Genomic DNA, 21,218 nt, shown 5'->3' on the forward strand with positions numbered 1-21,218 from the left:
AACCTTACGCTTGTTTGATGATCTAGATGTAATAAAAAAAACATATATTTAATTAAATCATTTGCATTTGAAAATCTCAACTATGCAATGTTATCATTTTTATCTATTCATTACAATGATTTAAACATGTTTAATAATGTTAATGTAATAAGAACTATAAAAACAAACTAAAAGAGAGCTTATTGTTTATTTATTAATCTGTGTGTAGTTAAAAATTGTTTCATTGTTTTAAAAATAATATTTTATAATATTACAGCCTGCCCCTGAACAAATTGTTGGAAAAGAAAAGAAACGAAAGAAATTAGATGAAATTGTTCTGGGGCTTTCTGCAGCTAAAGGTCGAAGTCCTAGCTTGACTGGGTCGTGTGACCCCCCGCGAAATAAAGGTTCAACTGTACTTCCAGAAGTAACAGTGACACCGGCAGCTCCACCAAGCAATGCAAGCACACCTCCAACACAAAAGCCATTTTCTGTAACTGTTACTAACGTGCCATCTCCACATTCGTCTTCGAAGGAGCTATCGTCATATTTACAACAATCACTCGAACAAAGCAACAAAAATCAAAAGACACAACCAACAACACCTAAACCTTATTCACATGAAGCTAAAGTTAATAAATGGCTTGCAGAGCAGACTAACGCGGATGCAAGAAGACGCGGTTTTACACCAAGACTGGCGCCAGATGAGCATGTACCTGTTGTTCATCGTGTAACAGGAAAAAGATTAATAGGTCATAAAGCACCACAATTAAAACATCTTGCACATTGGATAGCAGAAAATCCAATGTATGATATTGATTCAAAGTGGACAGAAGGAATTAAAGAGCATGTAAAACTACCTCAAGACGTACGTAATCCAAGAAACTCTCCTATGCAATCATCAAGTTCTGTACCTGAACGTAAAAAGGGTAGACCACCTACTCTTGACACAACTTCGACTAATATTTTATCGTCAAATACACATCTTAACCAGAATATTTCTGGCTTAAACCCTGCACTTTTAGCTAGTTTATCCAGTTTAAGTGCTTTCGATCCAAAGACATTGGCTGCAACTTTATCAAACCTAACAGGATTTGATCCCAAACTCCTTTCTAGTCTAAGCAGTTTTGACCCTAAAAATAATCCTCTACTTAACTCTTTTAGCGGTATGCCTAATTTACTTGGAAATATATCCGGTGGTAACATATTTGCTAATTTAGCTGGCTTAGGATTGCCTGGTTTTCCATCTATTGATATGAATAGCTTAGCTAGTTCAAGTGGATCTACAGACTCCAAAAACAAAAGTAGAAAACCGTCCGAATCAGCTAGCGCCTCTACATCAAAATCTACTAGCTCTCAGTTTCCGTTCGTATTTCCAAACCCTAATATGTTATATCCGCAGTTAGGATTGAGTGGTCTGTCACCCTTTGGTGTGCATTCTGGAATGTCCTCATACGACGCATTAGGATTGTTAAGTAGCAATCTAGCAACAAGCTCTACGGCGACATCTGTACACAATGCAAGTCATAATTCTCGCAGTACAAAAACTACTGCACCTAGATCGTCAACAGTTGTAACTAGTTCTTCTACATCTCGGCAACAAAAAGTGTCTGACCGCAATCAATCAGGTCATTTACCTCAAATACTGCTGCCTCCTGACCCTTATTTGCTAGAATCTCTTTCTAAACAAACTATAAATTATGATATGTCTGTAAAAATGGATAAAAGAAGTCGTGACACTGATACCCATGAGACTACAGCTACGGATTTGTCCAAAACAGATAAAAAGAAGTTAGCTTTCGATCCCCTAAGATCTCAAATGCCCCCAGAGTTTGCTGCCGTTCAGGAGAAACTACTAAAAGGGGATAAAAAAGATATTGACATAAGTAAAATGTTACTAGAACAAATGGCTTCTGGAGCTTTAAGCGCTAGTCTTGTTAGTTCTGCAGAGGCTAAAAAAACTAAAGATGTAGATAAAGACTCATATGAAAAACTTAACAAACAACCCGAATATTTAACTCGCATGCCACCTGAAGATAATGGATCTACAGTAACTATCGCCCATAAAAGAACGATTGAAGAAATAACCAATGAACCAGAAAATTTAGCCATGCAGTTAACTCCAAAAAAAGTAAAGGAGAATTCCTTAGAGGTTACTAAAAATGTCGATAAACAATCGGATACTACAAATACGGGGGAAATGGATTTAGAAGATTTAATAGCACCTTCTACTGTTATTAAAACGGGCATGAAAGCCAGTGATTTTGAAATGAACAGAACGACGGAATGTTCCAGTTCCATTGTTACTAACACTGAAAGGGACGACAAAATCTCACAAAACACGTGTCGCGATAGGGAATTACAGAAAGACAATGAAAATGTACAAAAACTAGATTGTTCAAAAAACGATAGTGAAAGCAAAGAAGATGCTACAGAAGACATCAATACCGGAGATGCATTAAATGAGAGTATGAGGAGAGGAAATAAAAAGAAAGGCCGCAAATCTTCAGAAGATTCTTCGCTTGGGCCCCGACGAGAGTTAAGATCTAGTTCTGGACGACAATCAACTGAATCAGCGTCAAATCATTAATTATATAATAATCAATAAATAATAATAGAATATAAACTATCTATAACTAATTTATTTCTGCAAAATACCATTTAAATATGATAAAAAATACCATGATATTCAAGGAAAAGATATACAATAATTGGTCTGCATCATTTTAATTATCGTCATACAAAAATTGAAAATATTTGATCTCCATTTTCTGTCATGTATGATGCCATTTTTTTTTTTAAATCAACATTTCTATGAATTAATAAGCTATTTTATGTGTATGTTTTATGAGTAATATATATGGCAACTTTAAGATTAGATGATTTAAAATAAAAAATTGTAAATTTATAGTTACTCTTTTTTTAAATAGGTCAAATTCAGAAGACTGGTTTATTGAAATTTAAAATTAAACAAATGTTGAATTTTTTTTAAAATAATATGTTTATGTTTCCCTAAGGCTAGATCATGATCAGCATTTTGAAACTGAATTTGCTCGTTATTACCAAATGTAATCTTTTTTCATCTCTTCGCGTAAATGCATGTTTATATTAAATAAACACTAAGAAGTATTTACTTTTTAACGATCTCGAAAACATACGCTAAATAGCGTAAGTAAACAATTTTAACTCAATCATTCTGATAAGTTTAATATTAATTATGGCTAGCGATACTGCTAAAGAACAATTTTCTGTAACTGAGTAAATGTAGATGATAGAAAATGTAATAACTATTACGTCTTGACTTTTATATATTTTTCATTAAGTCAAATGCTGAATGTGATAAAATTATTTATTACATGTATTCTTATTATGTTTTGCATTGCTGTAATTGAATGATGAATTGTGTATTGTAGATAATAGTAAGATGACAAATCACGAAAACTAATAAAATATTAAAAATATGTTTTATTATTATTATTTTTTTCATTTTATCTTTAATAATAAAAATAAAATAAAAAGCCTTTACTCGTTCATTAGATTTACAATTATGTTTCCATATATAAAACATTGTAAAATTATTCACACATGGCGTTTTTTAACTTTCTGTAAGTCTGTTTGCCAACTGACAAAGGCCTCCAACCTATTTCCATTCTCTCTGGCTCTGCAACTTGTCTGATATCATCGTCCCACCTTTTTTGTTGTCTACCTCTTTTTCTTTTACCTTCCTTTGGGTACCATTGTTGATCATGTGTCCCGACTACTTCCATTTTAGTCTTTATTTTTAGGGCTACGTCCTGTTTCCTGGTATTTTTCCTAATCTCGATGTTTCGTTTTCCCCCTTTTTTTACTCCTATCATACTTCTCTCCATTGCTCGTTGGCAAATGGCAATTCTGTCCATTGTGTTTTTTGTTATGGCCCATGTTTGACTTCCATACATTATAATTGTGTTTGCTCGCAAACGAAAAAAAAACGACTTCAATTACATCGACGAGTAATACAACGTAGATCGACGAAAAAGTAGTCAAGTAACTACGCGTTATCAAAGATTACTCAAAAAGTAGATATCAGATCTCAATGAAATTTATATGTGACCACATGATAAACATCAGCTTTCGATAAAATTAAAAATTATCAAAATCGGTACACCCAGTAAAAAGTTATTACGGATTTTCAAGGGTCTCTCGATTTCTCTGGGATCCCATCATCAGATCCTGGTTTCCTGGTTGGTACCAAACTAGGGATATCTTCTTTCAAATCGGTACATCCAGTAGAAAGTTATGCGGTATAATACAACGTAGGTCGACGAAAAAAGCGTCAAGTAAAAACGCATTATTAGATATAACTAGAAAAGTAGTTTTTAGATCTCAAATAAATTTAAATGGGACCAAACGACACACACCACCTTTCGATTAAAAAAAATTGTCAAAATCGGTCCACCCAGTCAAAAGTTCTGAAGTAACATACATAAAAAAAATACAGTCGAATGGAGAAACTCCTCCTTTTTTGGAAGTCGGTTAAAAATGGAATATTTTTCTATTCACAGTTCCATCGTTGTCACGCCGCCATATTTCACTACGTCCTCGTTTGACGCAGGACGCGCTGTAATTGGTCGAAGCGTTACCACACGAATAGTTTAGAATTCAAATTTTTATCGACACTGTTCTATAGTGCCCCGTATTCCATTGTTCCCCAACTCAGTAGTTGATCCGATGAAGCAAATTAATATGATCGGTGCGGTCCATGCCAGCCTTAGTTTAAAAGAAATATTTACATGCGTTAAATATTTTTTTGCTTAGGCAGCAAATAGTACTAAAACAGTACTGAGTAAGTAACAATATTTCAAATCAAATATTTCACGACATACGACACGACATGGGTCTCAGAAAAAAAGCTTTTATGAGGGTTAGAGATGATATTGATGCTGCCAGATGATTTTGAGAATGAGAAGGAAAATGGTAATTTCGCTCTTAACCTTAGATAAAAAAAAATGAAAAAAATATTTTTTTTTATTGGTAATTGTATATTATTAAAATCATCGACGCCTTCCAAAATGCGACGATGTTCTAAGGTATCGCTCGTCTTGCACTTCACTAGTTTTCTCGCTATTCGCTTATGACGTCATCAGTCGTCGCATTTCGTGTCGTCTATACTTGACAACAGCGTGTAGAGAACGGATTAACCTTTTGACCGCCGTAGTCACCTATACTTGACAAGGGTTCGCAAGTCCTGTGCGCCAGCGACTTCTATAGGTGACAAAAAACCCGGACGACAAAAATATTAAATAAAATTATTAAAAAAATATTTCTAGTATTTTCATTCAACATTTATGAAAATAGAATATCCCCATTGCAGTCCATAATGAGCCCTAAATTCCTAACTTTATCACAGTAAGGAATCGAAACCCCAGAGTATGAGATTTTAGGAACCAATCCCCAGTCAAGCCTGCTTCTCAATCGACTACTTCCAATGATAATAGCTTGTGATTTAGCAGGATTTACCAGCAACCCAAAAGATTTAGCCCAGACATGAACTGCAGCAAGGTCGCTATTTAAAGTTTCAACAGCCTCATGCAGCTCAGTCAACTTGAAGCGTCTGTATATTTGTAAGTCATCTGCATACAAATGGAAGGGAGAAGTGATAACACGAGAAACATTATTGATGAATACAGAAAATAGCAAAGGAGATAAGACGCCACCTTGTGGAACACCAGCAGTAAGTTCCATCCAACCTGATGTGGTGCCGTTGAAAGTAACGCACTGCTGACGTCCAGAAAGATAGGAGTGAAACTAGTCAAGAACAGCGGTTGAAATATTCACCGCGCGCAAGGTACTAAGAAGAATGTCGTAATCAACTGAGTTAAAAGCGCTGCTAAAATCAAGCAAGATAATGGCAGTGAGCTTGGTTTGATCCATTGCACACCGCACATCCTCCGCCACATTCAGCAGCGCTCCAACTGTACTGTGAGAAGGACGGAAACCGGATTGATAAGGATATAAAAGGTTGTAAGAAGAGAGATGAGTGTAAATTTGATTATGAACAACGGATTCTAGAACTTTGGAGAGTAAGGGAAGAATGGATATAGGCCGAAATTGCGAAGGGATTGTAGCATTAGAGGTTTTAGGTAAGGGTATGACAAGGGCTTTCTTCCATAGTAATGGAAAGACATTGCATGTAAGTGAAAAATTTATTATGTGAGTTATTACAGGTGCAATGTCCTCCAACACCGGAAGAATCATGTCGAGGCTGAGGTTGTCACTACCAATCGCTTTAGTTGATATAGATCGGACATGCTTCTTAATATCCTCCGGCGAGACTGTTTCAAATGAAAAGCTGGGTAGGTCTGGTGAGACATGAGTAGATAAAAATGAAAGCGTTGCAGCCCTAGTATTGAAATCCACAGCTACAGGTGGAGTAATGAAATGTGTGTTTAAATAATTTAGATCCACGGAACTTTGACAGGTTACCGTGGATTTGCCCAGCCCTAACGACCTATCATCATCATTACAGCCTAAACAGTCCACTGCTGGACATAGGCCTCCGCAAGTTTACGCCAAAAATAACGTGAACTCATGTGTTTTGCCCATAGTCACCACGCTGGGCAGGCGGGTTGGTGACCGCAGTACTGGCTTTGTCGCACCGAAGATGCTGCTGCCTGTCTTCGGCCTGTGTATTTCAAAGCCAGCAGTTGGATGGTTATCCCGCCATCGGTCGGCTTCTTAAGTTTCAAGGTGGTTGTGGAACCATGTTATGCCTGAGACTGAGCTGCATGAGGGGTGGTTGGGGTCTACCTCCTAGTGGTCCACCCCGGGCAACGGCACCACTAATTTACTTTTGGTGACGGCTGAACGACCCCCACACAACGCGGTGGTAGGTCCCACTTAGGGGCCGCCTGGCAGCGACCACCCTCCCGTCGGAACCAGGCGCCAAGCAGCTTGCTGCGTTCCGTCTGTGAGCGAGAGTACCAGTGCCTTTGGGGGATTAGAAGAGTGTCAGTTGCGCAGCTTGCGCAGTTTTTCGGAATCTTGGACTGCACTGTACCGGGTAGCTCATACTGGATGGAGGGTAGCGGGATCCAAGGCACGGTCTTGCCGTTGACCGACCGCAGGCAGTTGGGGGCCCTAGCGCGCCAGCCACGTCCCAAAGGCTGCCCCGCCACCTCGCGAAAAATCCTGGGATGGCTCCACCGTGCCAGTTGGCGACTGGGTGGGAGGACCCGGTGGCGATTTCCAGGGGGGCTCGGGCGTCCCCGCAGTCTCCAGATGAGCTCCTCTAATGGTCAGCTTAGCCTAGGGAATCCGCATGGTAAAAGCTGCGCCTCGACATCCAACTGCTTCCCCATCATCACTCCTCAATATGAAAAAAGCACAAAGAAGGAAAAAAGTTAAAAAACGGCTGCATTTCCTCCCAGTGATGGTGCACCTCATTAACATCCGAGGTTTGCATTCCAATATTGACCCGGTCTACCACCACCTTGAGACCGTGAAGCCGCATCTGTTTTTCTTAACGGAGACGCAAATCAAATGTCCAGCAGATGCGACGTACCTCAACTACCCATGCTACTCATTAGAACATAAGTTCAAGGAACACGCTGGGGTCTGTGTGTACGTCCGCAATAACATTTGCTATAAGCGACTCCGGTGCTTTGAAGCGACCGGGTTCTCTACATTGTGGGTTTTAGTGGACACCGGCGTGGACAAGACTGTCTACGCCTGTGTTTATCGGTCGCACAGTGGAGATCAGGAGACAACCAGGCTCTTCGACCACCTTACAGAGATGGCAGACAAAGCGCAGCAACGGTATCCGACGGCGGAACTTGTTTTTCTCGGGGACTTTAACGCTCACCACGAGCAGTGGTTGTTCCCGTACGAGAAAACATGCCACGCTGGGAGGGAGGCGCGCAAATTCGCGTTAGCACTCGATCTTACCCAGATGGTACAGGTTGCAAACACGGGTACCAGATATTGCTAGCCATACAGCCAATTGCCTGGACCTTCTGCTGACTACAGATCCAGACAGACACTCGGTCTCAGTATCTGCCCCTCTAGGATCATCCGACCATTGTCTGGTGAAATCCATATCGACCGCCTCTCCTCCGGACAACTGTCTAAGGGGCACAAGAAGAGTGTGGCGATATGAGTTAGCGGACTGGGAAGAGATGCGGCATTTCTATGCATCTTTCCCTTGGCGGCAAGTCGGTTTTTCCTCGGGTGACCCCTCGTGTTCGGCTGAGGCAGTTGCGGGCGTGATTCGACAGGGAATGGAATACTTTATACCATTCTCCGACATATCGCTCGACCACAAATCCCGACCTTGGTACAATGCTGAGTGCGCCCATGCTGAAGCCCTTAAAGAGTCTGCTTACAAAGCTTGGGTACAAGTCCGCGATGCCAAAGCTGGAGCGCGGAGGGTTCGCACGAGGAAGAAAGCTTTTAATTCAGCCCCCAAGTCCTGCAAACGGATATTACAAAAGGCCCGATTCGACCATATCCGTCGTATAGGCGCTAAACTTGCCTCCTACCCCCCTGGTAGTAAACAATTCTGGTCTCTGTCGAAGGCAGTAGAGTCCAATTTCTGCCGCCCTACATTGCCTCCTCTGCAGAAGCCTGATGGTTCGCTAGCTCACTCGGCAGTGGAAAAGGCAAACTTGTTTGCATCTCTCTTTGCGAGCAATTCGCGTCTTGACGCTAGCTCTACACAACCACCATCCTTGCCTCGATGTGACTCTTCTATGCAAGAGATCACGATCCACAATAAAGAGGTCCGTAGAGTTTTGCTGAACCTTGACGTGAATAAGACTAGTGGACCTGACGGTTTACCTGCGCGCGTCCTAAAGGGTTGTGCACCTGAGCTGTCTCCTGTACTCACGCGCCTGTACCGCCTCTCTCTTCAAACTAGAACGGTGCTAAAATCTTGGAAGCTGGCTAATGTGCAGCCAGTGCCCAAAAAGGGTAGCCGAGTGAATCCCTGCAACTACCGACCAATCGCCATCACCTCCATGCTCTGCAAAGTCATGAAAAAGGTACTTAACAGCAAGTTGCTGAACTACCTAGAGGACAATGAACTCCTCAGTGACCACCAATACGGCTTTCGTCAGGGGCGGTCTACTGGAGATCTTCTGGTGTATGTCACACACTGCTGGGGCGAAGCCATTGAGAAACATGGTGAGGCGCTCGCTGTATCACTAGATATCTCGAAGGCCTTCGACAGCGTTTGGCACGCAAGTCTCCTTAGCAAATTTCCTGCTTACGGCATCCCTGTTGACTTTTGTAGCTGGATTTCAGACTTTTTGAGTGAACGGTCGATCAGAGTGGTCGTGGACGGCTGCTCCTCTGACTTGATGGATATAAACGCCGGCGTCCCTCAAGGTTCTGTTCTCTCTGCAACTCTTTTCCTGCTACATATTAACGACATGCTACGACCAGGCATTGTTGGATACGCAGATGACAGTACGATTGTTGAGAGATATTTGTCCAGCGCAAAAGACAGCAGGGACGTAATACGTTCTCAGAGAGAGCCCATGGTAGAACGAACAAATTCAATACTGGGGCAAGTATCCCAATGGGGTGATTGCAACCTGGTCACGTTCAACGCCGCCAAAACGCAGGCTTGTTTGTTCTCCACCAAACGGAGTCCTTTCAACTTGACTCCTACTTTCCGTGGTACACCTGTCCCTGTGTCCGATACCCTCGACCTCCTTGGCATAGAGTTGAATTCTAACCTCAACTTTGGCAATTACATTGAGTCCAAAGCGCAAACTGCGGCCAGAAAGCTTGGCATCTTAAATAAGGTTAAGCGATATTTCACGCCTGAACAGCTTCTTACGCTGTACAAAGCTCAAATCCGATCGTGCATGGAATATTGTAGTCACTTGTGGGATGGCTCAGCTAAATATCAACTCGCCACACTGGACTCAGTGGAACGCAGAGCCAAGCGGCTTATCGGTAATGCCAGTTTGGTGAAATCTCTTCATACTCTGGCTCACCGAAGAAAGGTTGCCAGTCTAACGATCTTTTACAGGTTGTACTTTGGAGAGTGTGCCCTGGAGCTGTACGAGCTCATACCCCCATCTCCTTTCTTCCATTGGACTTTCAGACGTACCGCAGGCTTTCATCCCTACCTGATTGATATACCTTTCATACGTACAAAGCGCTTCGAATCATCTTTTTTAATGCGCACAGCCAAGGAATGGAATTCCCTGCCGGCGTCTGTATTTCCGAGTTCATATAACCCGAACATGTTTAAAGCGCGAGTGAACAGGCTTCTTCTGGGCGAACTCGCTCCATCTTCGACCTCGTCTGTGCTCTAGAGCTAGACTGAGGTCAAGAGTAAGCCCATATCGTAATTAAAAAAAAAAAAAAAAAGTTATCCCTTAGTCGCCTTTTACGACACCCATGGGAAGAGAGGGGGTGGTTAAATTCTTTAGTGCTGTAGCCACACAGCACATTTATTTATTCACCTATTATTTATTCTACTATTTATTTATTCACCTATTATTTATTCTAATATTTTTAGTCCGTTTTTTTTTCGAATACCAGCAAACACAATTATTTCTTTCCTTATCCTCCATAAGATCCTTACAAGAATGTCAAATCCAACCTCAATTACTCATCTATTGTATACAGAGTGGGGATGACAGTACAACGAAAATTGAAATAAATATAGTCAATGAAATACTTATTAAAGATTGTAAATTTGATATGCCATATGTGCTCCCCGTGATATTACCTACTTGAAAAAAACTATGTTAGATTCAGAATTTACATTTTCAGAATTTAAAATTTAAGCATTAAAAGAAACTAAATTTATAAAAAACAAAAATTTTTTAAAGAAAATTATTAGAATCATCATACTGCATTTTAAAACTATTTAACAAATGTTTTTTAATATGTGTATATAAGATAACAATTTTGCACGTTTTTAAATTACGCGTGCGCTCAAAGGGTCGTTAACCTGCGGGTGACCGTTTATTAATGTTATACAACACGTAGTAATTTTAAAAAATGAAAAATCATATTTTTTGACCAAACTACTGGGTGTATTTTATTGATTTTTTGTATGTGGGCTTGGAATATCATTATATATATGATGTCAATGTTATCGTTGTATTGTCATCCCCACCCTGTATAAAAAAAAATTAACAACATAAAATAATTTCAGATTATATAATTACTAATAATAAAGAAATTTTAATATGTATCACATTTAATATATATCTGGTTTAGTATTTATATTATGTATGACATACATATATACCTACATAATATAAGTAATATATTTACATGTATATTATACTTTATTATTTAATTTAGTTATTATGTATATGTTATAAATATCCTGCCCTTAATGATTCCTAAATTTAGCTTCTCTTATTCCTGTAAATGCACAGAGAAAATTTCCCTGTTTGATAATGGTAAAATGTACTATGTAAGAGAATTGCCACAACAAAAAAGAAAAAAAAATACGATTGACATAATGACATTGATATCAATTGACAATGACAAATGTTCTTTTATTCGGAGTGTTATCTATTTTATTTATAAATTCCTTTTTAAAATAATCCTGGGTTTTCTTGTCTAATTTATTAATAAATTTTCTTATTGACAATGAATTCTATTTTAAAAACAGGTAAAATCGTTAATTCTATCACACCCATACTCAGATCAACTACGATCCGTTGCATAACGAACAAAATAGAAGATGTGGATACACACACCGGACAGGTCAGCGTAATAATAAATAATCTTTATAAAAAAATAAAAAAAAAACTAATATAAATTGTCTTGAATATTGCTTACATCGAATCAAAAGTCGCTAGGAAATTTTTTGTTGTTATTTGTAGATTTCTGTTACTGTTCAATCTTTTTGTATTTAACCATTTGATCAAAATATTTTTCACCCAAGAACTCCCTTCCCTTGCCGTTTTAAAACTGGTAAGAAACCATTATGTAAGAAAGGACAAATATATCGCAATCATATAACTCACAAACTACTATTCAGTTTTCCTTATTTAATAAATGAATAAAAAATAAACAAAGCAACCAAATAAAAGACAAACTTTTACAGTGTTCTGTACCACTGTAATATTAAACTTTTCACATTGTGATAGATTAATGAACAAAAAATACAGGGAGAGGAGTAAGGAGTCATTTGAAATTATATAAGTGTACTTTAGGCATTGTAATAAATTAACTATATGAATTTTTAGAAGTGGGATTCGGATGACTACCGACTTGCAAGATTTGCTTTGGCACCAAAGCAAGTTAATCCTAATTGGGCTGTAAATTTAATAGCTGAAGTACCTCCAAAAGAAGTAACAGAAAGAGTAGTTTGGTGTGATGGTGGAAGTGGACCGGAAGGTCATCCAAGAGTGTACATTAATGTGGTAAATACTTGAAGATTTAATGTTGATTTTTAACAGATTTCATAGAAAGTAAGAGGTTCTCAATTCAACAGTATTTTTAATGTCTCTTTTTACTGGGTGAACCGATTTTGATGATCAAACAATTCTTTTTTTAACCGAAAGCCAGTGCTCGTCGTGTAGTCCCATATAAATGTAATTGAGATCTGACTAGCAATTTTGACTCATCCCTAATGATTCATTTTTAATTGATCATTAATATAACTACCTACGTTGTAATATTTTTTATCTATTCAAATTAGTCTGATTTTTTTTTTGTTTGTAAGGAAACAGTTGTTTTGGTTTTTTTTTGTATTGTTTTGTATATATAAGCTTCAAAAAGCTTTCAAAGGGATGGCTAGAGGTAGGCTATTGTTGTAATACACTTGTTCATTACTTTTTAGTAAATACTATCTTTCCAGTTAATGCACAGTTGGCATTTTACTTGTTTACAACTGAACTTTGTTAGGTTATTGTATTTCAATAAATATTTTGCTTAATTCAGTAGGGGAGAGCAAAAAATATCTTACTTAAAATTTGAAGCAGCATCTGGGGCAGTACCTCACCTTACAGAAGATCACAACTAAATCATATTCCTTTCAAGTATTATTGTGTTTCTGTGGTGAGAAAGGTATTCAGAGCACCAGGGTAAGATTATGGGGTTAGCGTCAGCAATGAACTTAAAATGCTCTTGGTACTGCAGTGGTCCCTAGGCTATGATTATACTTGTTTGTCACTTGCTTGGTGAAAAAAAAAAAATTAAAATTAAACTCGAAACATGCTGTTTAGTGTTATATTTTGCAGAAATGATACTATAATTATGTTAAATTAAATTTGCAAATATATAAATGTATGTGATTTTTTTTTATTTTGTAGGACAAACCTGGCAATCACGCATGTGGATACTGTGGATTGAGATTTGTTAAAAAGGATCATCACTGAAATCAAATGCTTTGTCTGCGCAAAACACTCATCTGTAATTATTTTTTTCATATAGAAATTGTAGTCTATAATTGTGAATAACTAAATGCAATAAATGTATTGAAAATGATTATTTTTTAATAGTACTGTTACTGAGGCAGGGCACAGCAGGAAATTTCCTGCTCAAAATCTGGAGCAACCCCACTGGGATAGCAGCTCGACCTTACAGAAGATCACAGCTAAATAATATTGTTTCCATGTATTGTGTCCAAATAAAATAAAATAAATTGTCAAAAAAATTTTTTAGGGGTGGGCTACCCCTATAATTTAGGGGTATGAAAAATAGATGTTGGCCGATTCCTTTTCTTTTTTTATGATATAACGGCACCTGCGCCGCTGTACGCATTTAGCAAGGGATTTATAAACAAGAGATGCACCGAGCACGTCACCTAGCATATCGCTCGATATTCACCTACCCTCACTCATCCTATTACTCGAGTCATTCTAACCTGTGTAAAAAAACCGGAGCAACCGCGGCTAAAGGAGACTTGCCTCTGGCTTAGCATGATGCACTTGTTGTATTCTGCTAGCTAGGTTAACCTAGACGCTTTCGATAATTAATTTGTGCAAACGAATTAATTGTTACATATAATATTACTCTCTATCTAGTATTACCTTATATTGTAATTAACCAGTGTGACCTCCTTCCTACATCAGAAGTGGGATCAGATCCATCCCCTCTTTAAAATCGAATTAATTCAGCTAGTTACATTGAACAACTAATGTCTCTCTTCACTTCCGGTATGGAAGCTATTTTTCGGAAAATAGCTGAAGGTATAGGCCCGCCTCCTAGCAATGCATCTGTTCCCATAGGGTAGCTTATATCAGTTTTAGAAATTGTAATTTGTGGTATTCTGATGTCAAAAAAATCGTTTAAACCGATTTAGTTTTAGTTCATGGAGCAATGTAACCCATTTCTTCATATTATTATTAGACAAAATAGAACTATTGAAGAAATAAAAATTTAGCAAACTTTTACTCGGTAAGGAATAGACTAGTTCTAGATTTTCGACCTACGAACAATCTCCATGATTATTTGACTACTATCTTACACGATATAATAACTTGATTATTTAAAATGTTTAAAGATTTTTAGTCGTTCTGTTTAAGAACTTTTAAATGGCAGTAAGTTAATTGACAACCCCTTGGCACAATCGTAAGCCCATATAGTTGTAGGTAACTATTAAAAATTCTTATTCTTATTATCGAACCGATGAACCCGATCGCCAGCGACGCTGCGTTGGCGTAACGGTTACAGCTATGGATTGTACCTGTTGCGTCGGCGGTTGCGGGTTCGATCCCCGCACATGACAAACATTTGTATTGGCCATACAGGTGTTTGCCATGGTCTGGGTATTTGTGCAGTCCTTATGGGTCTCCCCACCGTGCCTCGGAGAGCACGTTGAGCCGTCGGTCCCGGTTTTTATCATGTACACCTGATATTGATCGTTACTCATAGTAGGGAATATATCCGCCAACCCGCATTGGATCAGCGTGGTGGATTAAGCTCTGATCCTTCTCCTACATGGGGAAAGAGGCCTATGCCCAGTAGTGGGATGTTACAGGCTGAAACGACGAAGCCGATCGCCGTCTCTACGGAAGACGTCAATGGTGCGGTCTGGCGCGCTCCGAACTTGAAAAGTTTGGGGGCCGACGGTCTGTATCACTATCATCTGTACTGGCTGAAAGGGCTCTCGGTCTGTCATGCGACGTTGGCACGACAATACCAAGAGGCAATAGATCGGAAGACACTCCCGAACCTTTTCACTACCGAGATCATTCACTTAGCTCCTAAGTCCACCAACACCGCGGATCCTACCAACTACCACCCCATAATGGATCCGACCTCTATCTACAAGACCCTGACGTCCGTTCTGAGCTGTAAGATGTGATTTTGGTATATGTACTTTGTATACATTCATATGAATTTAGTCATCATTCCAGCCTATCGCAGTCCACTGCTGAACTTAGGCCTCCACAAGTTCGCGCCAAAAATGCGTGAACTTATGTGCGTTGCCCATAGTCACCACGCTGGGCAGGCGGGTTGGTGACCGCAGGGCTGGCTTTTTCGCACCTAAGACGCTGCTGCCCGTCTTCGGCCTGTGTGTTTCAAAGCCAGCGGATAGATGGTTATCCCGCTATCGGTCGGCTTCTTAAGTTCCAAGGTGGTAGTGGAATCTTCTTATCCCTTAGTCGCCTCTTACGACACCCACGATACCACACGATGAATTTAGTCAAAAGCGGTTATTTTAATATTACAAACAGACACTCCAATTTTATTTTTATGAATAGATAGCTGATATATTTACAAGAATTGCTCGTTTAAAGGTATTAGATATTACGATCTATAATTGTTAACTAATAACTATCTTGTGTTACCGTTCATTCAAGTGTGACCTCCTTTCTACATATAGGTACACATCATATACATAATTATTTACTAACTAAAATCATTACACAATATGTAGGATTAAGAAGTCGATTCCATCTGTTTTGATAGAAAATACTGAGAGGAAAATAAAACAATGAAATTCCGTATATTTATATTGTAACTATATATATAGAATCTATAATTAAGAAACAACTCGAATAACATGAATAAATAAAATGCTTTATTAGTAGCTATAATTATTAGATGTCATATTCAGTTCAGTTAATACTGAATTAGTTGATTTCAGCATTTTCGTGTCTTAGTTGCTGTCTTATATCTCTATTTGACTGTAAAAGTTCTGTCAATCGTTTGTGAATATCGTCATTTTTTTGTTCTAACAAGTCCAATGCTTGATTTAATTCGTCCAATTTTGTATCCAATAAAATATACTCTGCAAATATATGAAAAATTATATTATTCATCACATCACTTCAGCCTAATACAGTCTACTGCTGGACACAGGTCTCTACAAGCTCGCGCTGAAAATGGCGTAAACTCATGTGTTTTGTCCATAGTCACCACGCTGAGCAGGCGGGTTGGTGACCGCAGGGCTGGCTTTGTCGCATCGAAGACACTGCTGCCCGGCTTCAGCCTGTGTATTTCAAAACCAGCAGTTGGATGGTTATCCCGCCATCGGTCGGCGTTTTAAGTTCCAAGATGGTAGTGAAACTGTTATCCCTTAGTCGCCTCTTACGACACCCATGGGAAGGGAGGGGGTGGCTGTATTTTTACTGCCGTAACCACGCAGCACATTATATTATAATCTTTCACAAAATACTAAGAAATGGCAAGGCATCAGCATAAAAGTCGCCTTCAATTTAATTATATATTCATAAATAAGTGTGATATTGAATATGTATTTATTTATAAGTATAAATTTATTGAAAAAAAAAAAAATCGACTGTCCCTACGTATAATATCGAAATTGAAAAAAAGGCACTTTACATTTTTTACGCTGAATGATTTGTTAAGTATCGATAATGAGTATAAACTCATGAAAAATGTGATTTTATGTGTATTTTATCGCATTTTCTCTTTTTTTCTTTGAAAATATACACAAAAAGTAGTTTTTTCATGCAATAAAAAAATAGAAAATTTTCAGTTACGATACTGTACGTAGGGACACGGGGTACGGGGATATCAGCCGGCTGTTACTTATTGTAGAAACAGACGACTGTGTGTATGTTATAGATAATTATTAATTTATAGTTATAAAGTTAATTTTGATATAGTACCAAATGAACTAAGAGTGCGACATTTCTCAACTTTCTTTACATTATAATAGTTAATAATACAAAAATTAAAATAAAAATGGGTTTTCTAATTTGTACGATTTTATTTTTTGTGTTACCCACACATTAGGAATTCTAAACATTTTTGAATATCATATCAAAAATTGACCGTTCCAGCGGGGATCGAACCTGCGACTTCGACTGACCGTGTCGGCGCTTTAGCCAACTAAGCTATGGAACGATGTGCCCGTTAGATCGAAATTTTTGATATGATGATTTTTATTTTCGGTTTAAGCGAACCGTGGCGCCGTCTATAGTGAGTTTTTTACAGAAACCCGTAACTATTCAAAGTTTCATATTACAATGAAAATCTTTGACAGGAGACGACACCATGCTATATAATATATAATTTGTACGACTTTATTTTTTGTGTTACCCACACATTAGGAATTCTAAACATTTTTGAATATCATAACTATATATATAGAATCTATAATTAAGAAACAACTCGAATAACATGAATAAAATGAAAAAATTTACCATTCCAGCGGGGATCGAACCTGCGTCTTCGACTGACCGTGTCGGCACTCTAGCCAATTAAGCTATAGAACAATGTACCCGTTAGATCGAAATTTTTGATATGATGATTTTTATTTTCGGTTTAAGCGAACCGTGGCGCCGTCTATAGTGAGTTTTTTACAGAAACCCGTAACTATTCAAAGTTTCATATTACAATGAAAATCTTTGACAGGAGACGACACCATGCTATATAATATATAATTTGTACGACTTTATTTTTTGTGTTACCCACACATTAGAAATTCTAAACATTTTTGAATATCATAACAAAAATTGACCATTCCAGCGGGGATCGAACCTGCGTCTCCGACTGACCGTGTCGGCACTCTAGCCAATTAAGCTATGGAACAATGTACCCGTTAGATCGAAATTTTTGATATGATGATTTTTATTTTCGGTTTAAGCAAATCGCAACCACGCGCTCAAACACCATACTGGTTCGCTCATCCACCCTGTAGCACAAAAGCGCGGGTGTGCCGGTCGGGTAGTACTGGCTTCCTGGAGCTTGCTCTGTTGTTCGGTGCAACCCGGCAGACCTGTTGCGTGAGGGCCGGGCTTAGCTGGCTCCCTGGAGCTTTGCTCGGTTGTTGGTGCAGTCCGGCGGACCTATGGGGTGGTTGCCGGGTCGTGGTTTGCTCCTTGGAGCTTTGCTCGGTTGCTCGATGCGATCCGGCGTTGTAGGTCAGGCGCGCCTGACTTGGAGGTGGGACGTTTCTGAACCCTGTTCTGCAGACGGTAGACTGGCCCGGTTGAGCATTTCTTAAATGGGGTAGCCGGCTTGAGGTCGGGGGGGGGGGACCTTTGGCTGGCTTGAGACCCCACAAGTCGGGAGGGGTGGTCTTGTGGATGCCGCCCTTCTAAGTGCCGGGGCCTGGATGTTTTCATTCAGGCCAATCGCTAGGGCGAGGTGGTGCATGCTAGCGCGATCCGATCTCGCCTCACTCAGGCGGAGATCTTCTCACACATGGTGGTTTTTGGCCAGTAAGAGTGGCACTACCTCTCCGATGCCCTTGAGCCGGAAGGTATCTATGAAGAGTTTCTCCACGTACAAAAAAAACATCTCTGTCCAGAGTCTGAAGCCACTCGTTCCAGTAAGACTCCTTTGCTTGAGCGATGCCCACCTGCAGGACCTTGCAGGCGGAACGGTAGGAGTCATATAAGGCGTGGTCCCTTCTTCTCCTCCGTCTGTAGTCGCTGTATTGGCGACGTGTGCTCACGCAGGCATTTTCTCAAAATTGGCGAGACAACGACTTGGAGGAGCATAAACGTCAATGACGATCCACCATCCACCATGCCGACTACGTACCCATTCCCTCTCCGGGTCCCTTTGAAGCCCTTAGGCTAAGCGCGCACTGGCGGCCAGGCCACAGCGGCCAGTATTGCGACCAGGCCGCGAGTGTCGCGACCAGCCGCAAGCGTCGCTCCCAAGCCCAAATTGTCAGTCTCATGTACAGAGTGCTTCAAAATGAAACATGTCCCACAACGCCCTTCTAGTCTCAAGCTCGCAAATAAACCTCTCCGTATCAAAAGACATAACGATATAATTTGAACACTCCGTAAGCAGTAAAATGTCTATCCGCGGCGACCAGTGCGCGTGCGTGCGTACGATCGTACAATTCTTCGAATCTCGATGGCCGCGGCGGCCGGCTGGCCGCAGGTACGTCGCAATGATCTCGTTGGCCGCGACGGCCGCTGGCCGCTCGCGGCCAAGTGCGCGCTCTATGATACGATGTACATACATTTCGCTGGCCGCGGCTAATACCCCACTGTGCCATGCTCTCGAGCAGCAGATCCTGAGCTCTGGCACAGTGGTTTATATTGGCCTGCAGATATTTCGTAGGAGCCATTTAATTTTCTTACATATCCATGCGATCCTCAGCTTGTCGCCCGGTTTTGTCGACCTCGGGCTAGTTCTCCTTTCCCACTTTTTTGCCTTTTACTTTGGATCCGGGGAATTTGGTAGACATGGCGATATCAGGGAACCTTTTATCGCCAATCGAATGATTTGTCGGCCGGTTAGCTGCAGCGCAGATGGCGTAGTTAGGCTTGACATGGCACTCCTTTCTCGTGTGCCCAGACTGGCCACATCGGTAGCATATGCTGCTACGGTCGTCTTTGTGCTTGCATTTGGCACCAAAGTGTCCAGCTTCTTGGTACTGATAGCATGGGAGGGTCGAGGCTTGAGCAGTCTTGCCCTCACAGTGACCCAGCCCACGCAGAATTTGCCTTCTTTCATGATTTTCTTCACTGTAATAACGGCACAGCTCATCCACAAGGAACCGTTTACAGCCAGAGGTCTGGTTTTAACCTGTCATATCTGACAGCCACTTCAGTACCCAAAAACTCGAGCAAACTCCTCGGCCGTGACAGAGTCGTCAAGCCCCATGATCCTCAGTTCAACAGTGAAAGCGAATCATCTGTTTCCATTTTATGCAGTATAGATGATTTACTCATATATTTGAAATAAAAAAGTAAGTTTTACCGTTATATCCCAAAATCACACCCTCACATAAACACACACAACACACTATATTTTTGTAGTAATAAGCTTGATAGGGACAATATTATATCGCTGGCCCCGGGCAATAAAGCGGTATACGCCGGTTACACCCTTTTTAATGTTATTTGATTTTTGGCTTCTCTGAGTATCAATCTATCACTCTTATTTTTTTCAGTTTTTTTTATTAATATTTTGTTAGAATAAATGACAATAACCGTTTTATTGCATGGATAATTCTCTTACGACTAAGCTATGTATTATTGCATTATTCTTAAGAAAAATAACACAAAAAACTGGTGAACATCTTTACAGTAATTGTTAATGATCTTGCAATTAAAATAGTATCATCTATGAATTGTATTATACATTTTTTTAATTATTTCATTAAAAAAATATACGATTTGTTTTTAAAAAAATATTTTTAAAAGCTTAAATTGGTAAAAAAAATAGCTTTCATTTGACATATTGAACGTCTGTTTTGGATCACTGTACACTGCACTATAAACAAATTAGCTTCTTTTATTTCTCCTGTAAAATTTGATTTTTGATATTACCGCTTTATTGCCCGGGGACAGCGATATTACTGATTGTTTTCACTTTTTTTTGTCAGTTTTGAACAAATTATTATATAAAGTATAAAACATTTGGTAATTAATATCTTGTAGTACTTAGTATAAGGAAAGAGCGGGCCTCCTACTGCAGGTTTACTTTTAAGGAAATACAATTTTTTTTTCAATATTAAATATACAAACAATTATATTTGTTAAATATTTTTATAATCGACGATAATCAATATCAATACTACAATTTTTCTTCAGTTAATCAGGAATCTCTCACCTTCTCGAACATTATCTTCATTTTGTTCGTTCCTTTCAATATCGTTAGCTGCAGATTCGCTGTCGTTGGGTTTATTGTCATCAGTACCAGCCATTTTAACAATTTCTCTCTAATATTAAAAATATTTTAAAATACCAATGTTTGTACTATAATACCTATTATAACAAGAAATATGACATAACTCGTAAGATGACATTGACTTGTTGACCATAAGTTAACAGGACAGAGTTAACAGGTCTTAAATTTTTTTGAACAATTGTAAGCAATAGTAGACCAGGTGG

At 39.3% G+C, this 21,218-nt stretch overlaps 4 protein-coding genes across 4 annotated transcripts in view; 3 read left to right on the forward strand and 1 right to left on the reverse strand.

Annotated features, from left to right (window-relative positions):
- The window catches only part of LOC123669415 (chromodomain-helicase-DNA-binding protein 7), a 32,929-nt gene extending 29,476 nt beyond the window's left edge, over positions 1-3,453 (forward strand). Inside the window, exon 16 of the mRNA XM_045603020.1 lies at positions 257-3,453. Coding sequence (XP_045458976.1) covers positions 257-2,569 — 2,313 coding nt within the window. The 3' untranslated portion in view covers positions 2,570-3,453. The remainder of the gene's footprint in view (positions 1-256) is intronic.
- Positions 3,454-7,333: 3,880 nt separating this feature from the next.
- LOC123669768 lies at positions 7,334-10,713 on the forward strand. Its single transcript, XM_045603359.1, has 3 exons — positions 7,334-7,931; positions 7,987-9,155; positions 10,603-10,713. The coding sequence occupies exons 1-3, from the start codon at positions 7,334-7,336 to the stop codon at positions 10,711-10,713; spliced, it is 1,878 nt and encodes a 625-aa protein (XP_045459315.1).
- A 728-nt stretch (positions 10,714-11,441) lies between these two features.
- Positions 11,442-13,428, forward strand: LOC123669416 (probable NADH dehydrogenase [ubiquinone] iron-sulfur protein 6, mitochondrial). Its single transcript, XM_045603021.1, has 3 exons — positions 11,442-11,700; positions 12,186-12,362; positions 13,254-13,428. The coding sequence occupies exons 1-3, from the start codon at positions 11,584-11,586 to the stop codon at positions 13,317-13,319; spliced, it is 360 nt and encodes a 119-aa protein (XP_045458977.1). The 5' UTR covers positions 11,442-11,583; the 3' UTR covers positions 13,320-13,428.
- A 2,461-nt stretch (positions 13,429-15,889) lies between these two features.
- Positions 15,890-21,178, reverse strand: LOC123669417 (UPF0184 protein AAEL002161). The gene is made up of 2 exons (XM_045603023.1): positions 20,938-21,178; positions 15,890-16,180 (listed from the first exon to the last, which is right to left on the reverse strand). Exons 1-2 carry the CDS (start codon positions 21,029-21,031, stop codon positions 16,023-16,025), a joined length of 252 nt encoding a protein of 83 aa, XP_045458979.1. The 5' UTR covers positions 21,032-21,178; the 3' UTR covers positions 15,890-16,022.
- Positions 21,179-21,218: the final 40 nt, after the last annotated feature.

This window comes from Melitaea cinxia, chromosome 3, assembly GCF_905220565.1.
Source record: "Melitaea cinxia chromosome 3, ilMelCinx1.1, whole genome shotgun sequence".
Taxonomy (NCBI): Eukaryota; Metazoa; Arthropoda; class Insecta; order Lepidoptera; family Nymphalidae; genus Melitaea; species Melitaea cinxia.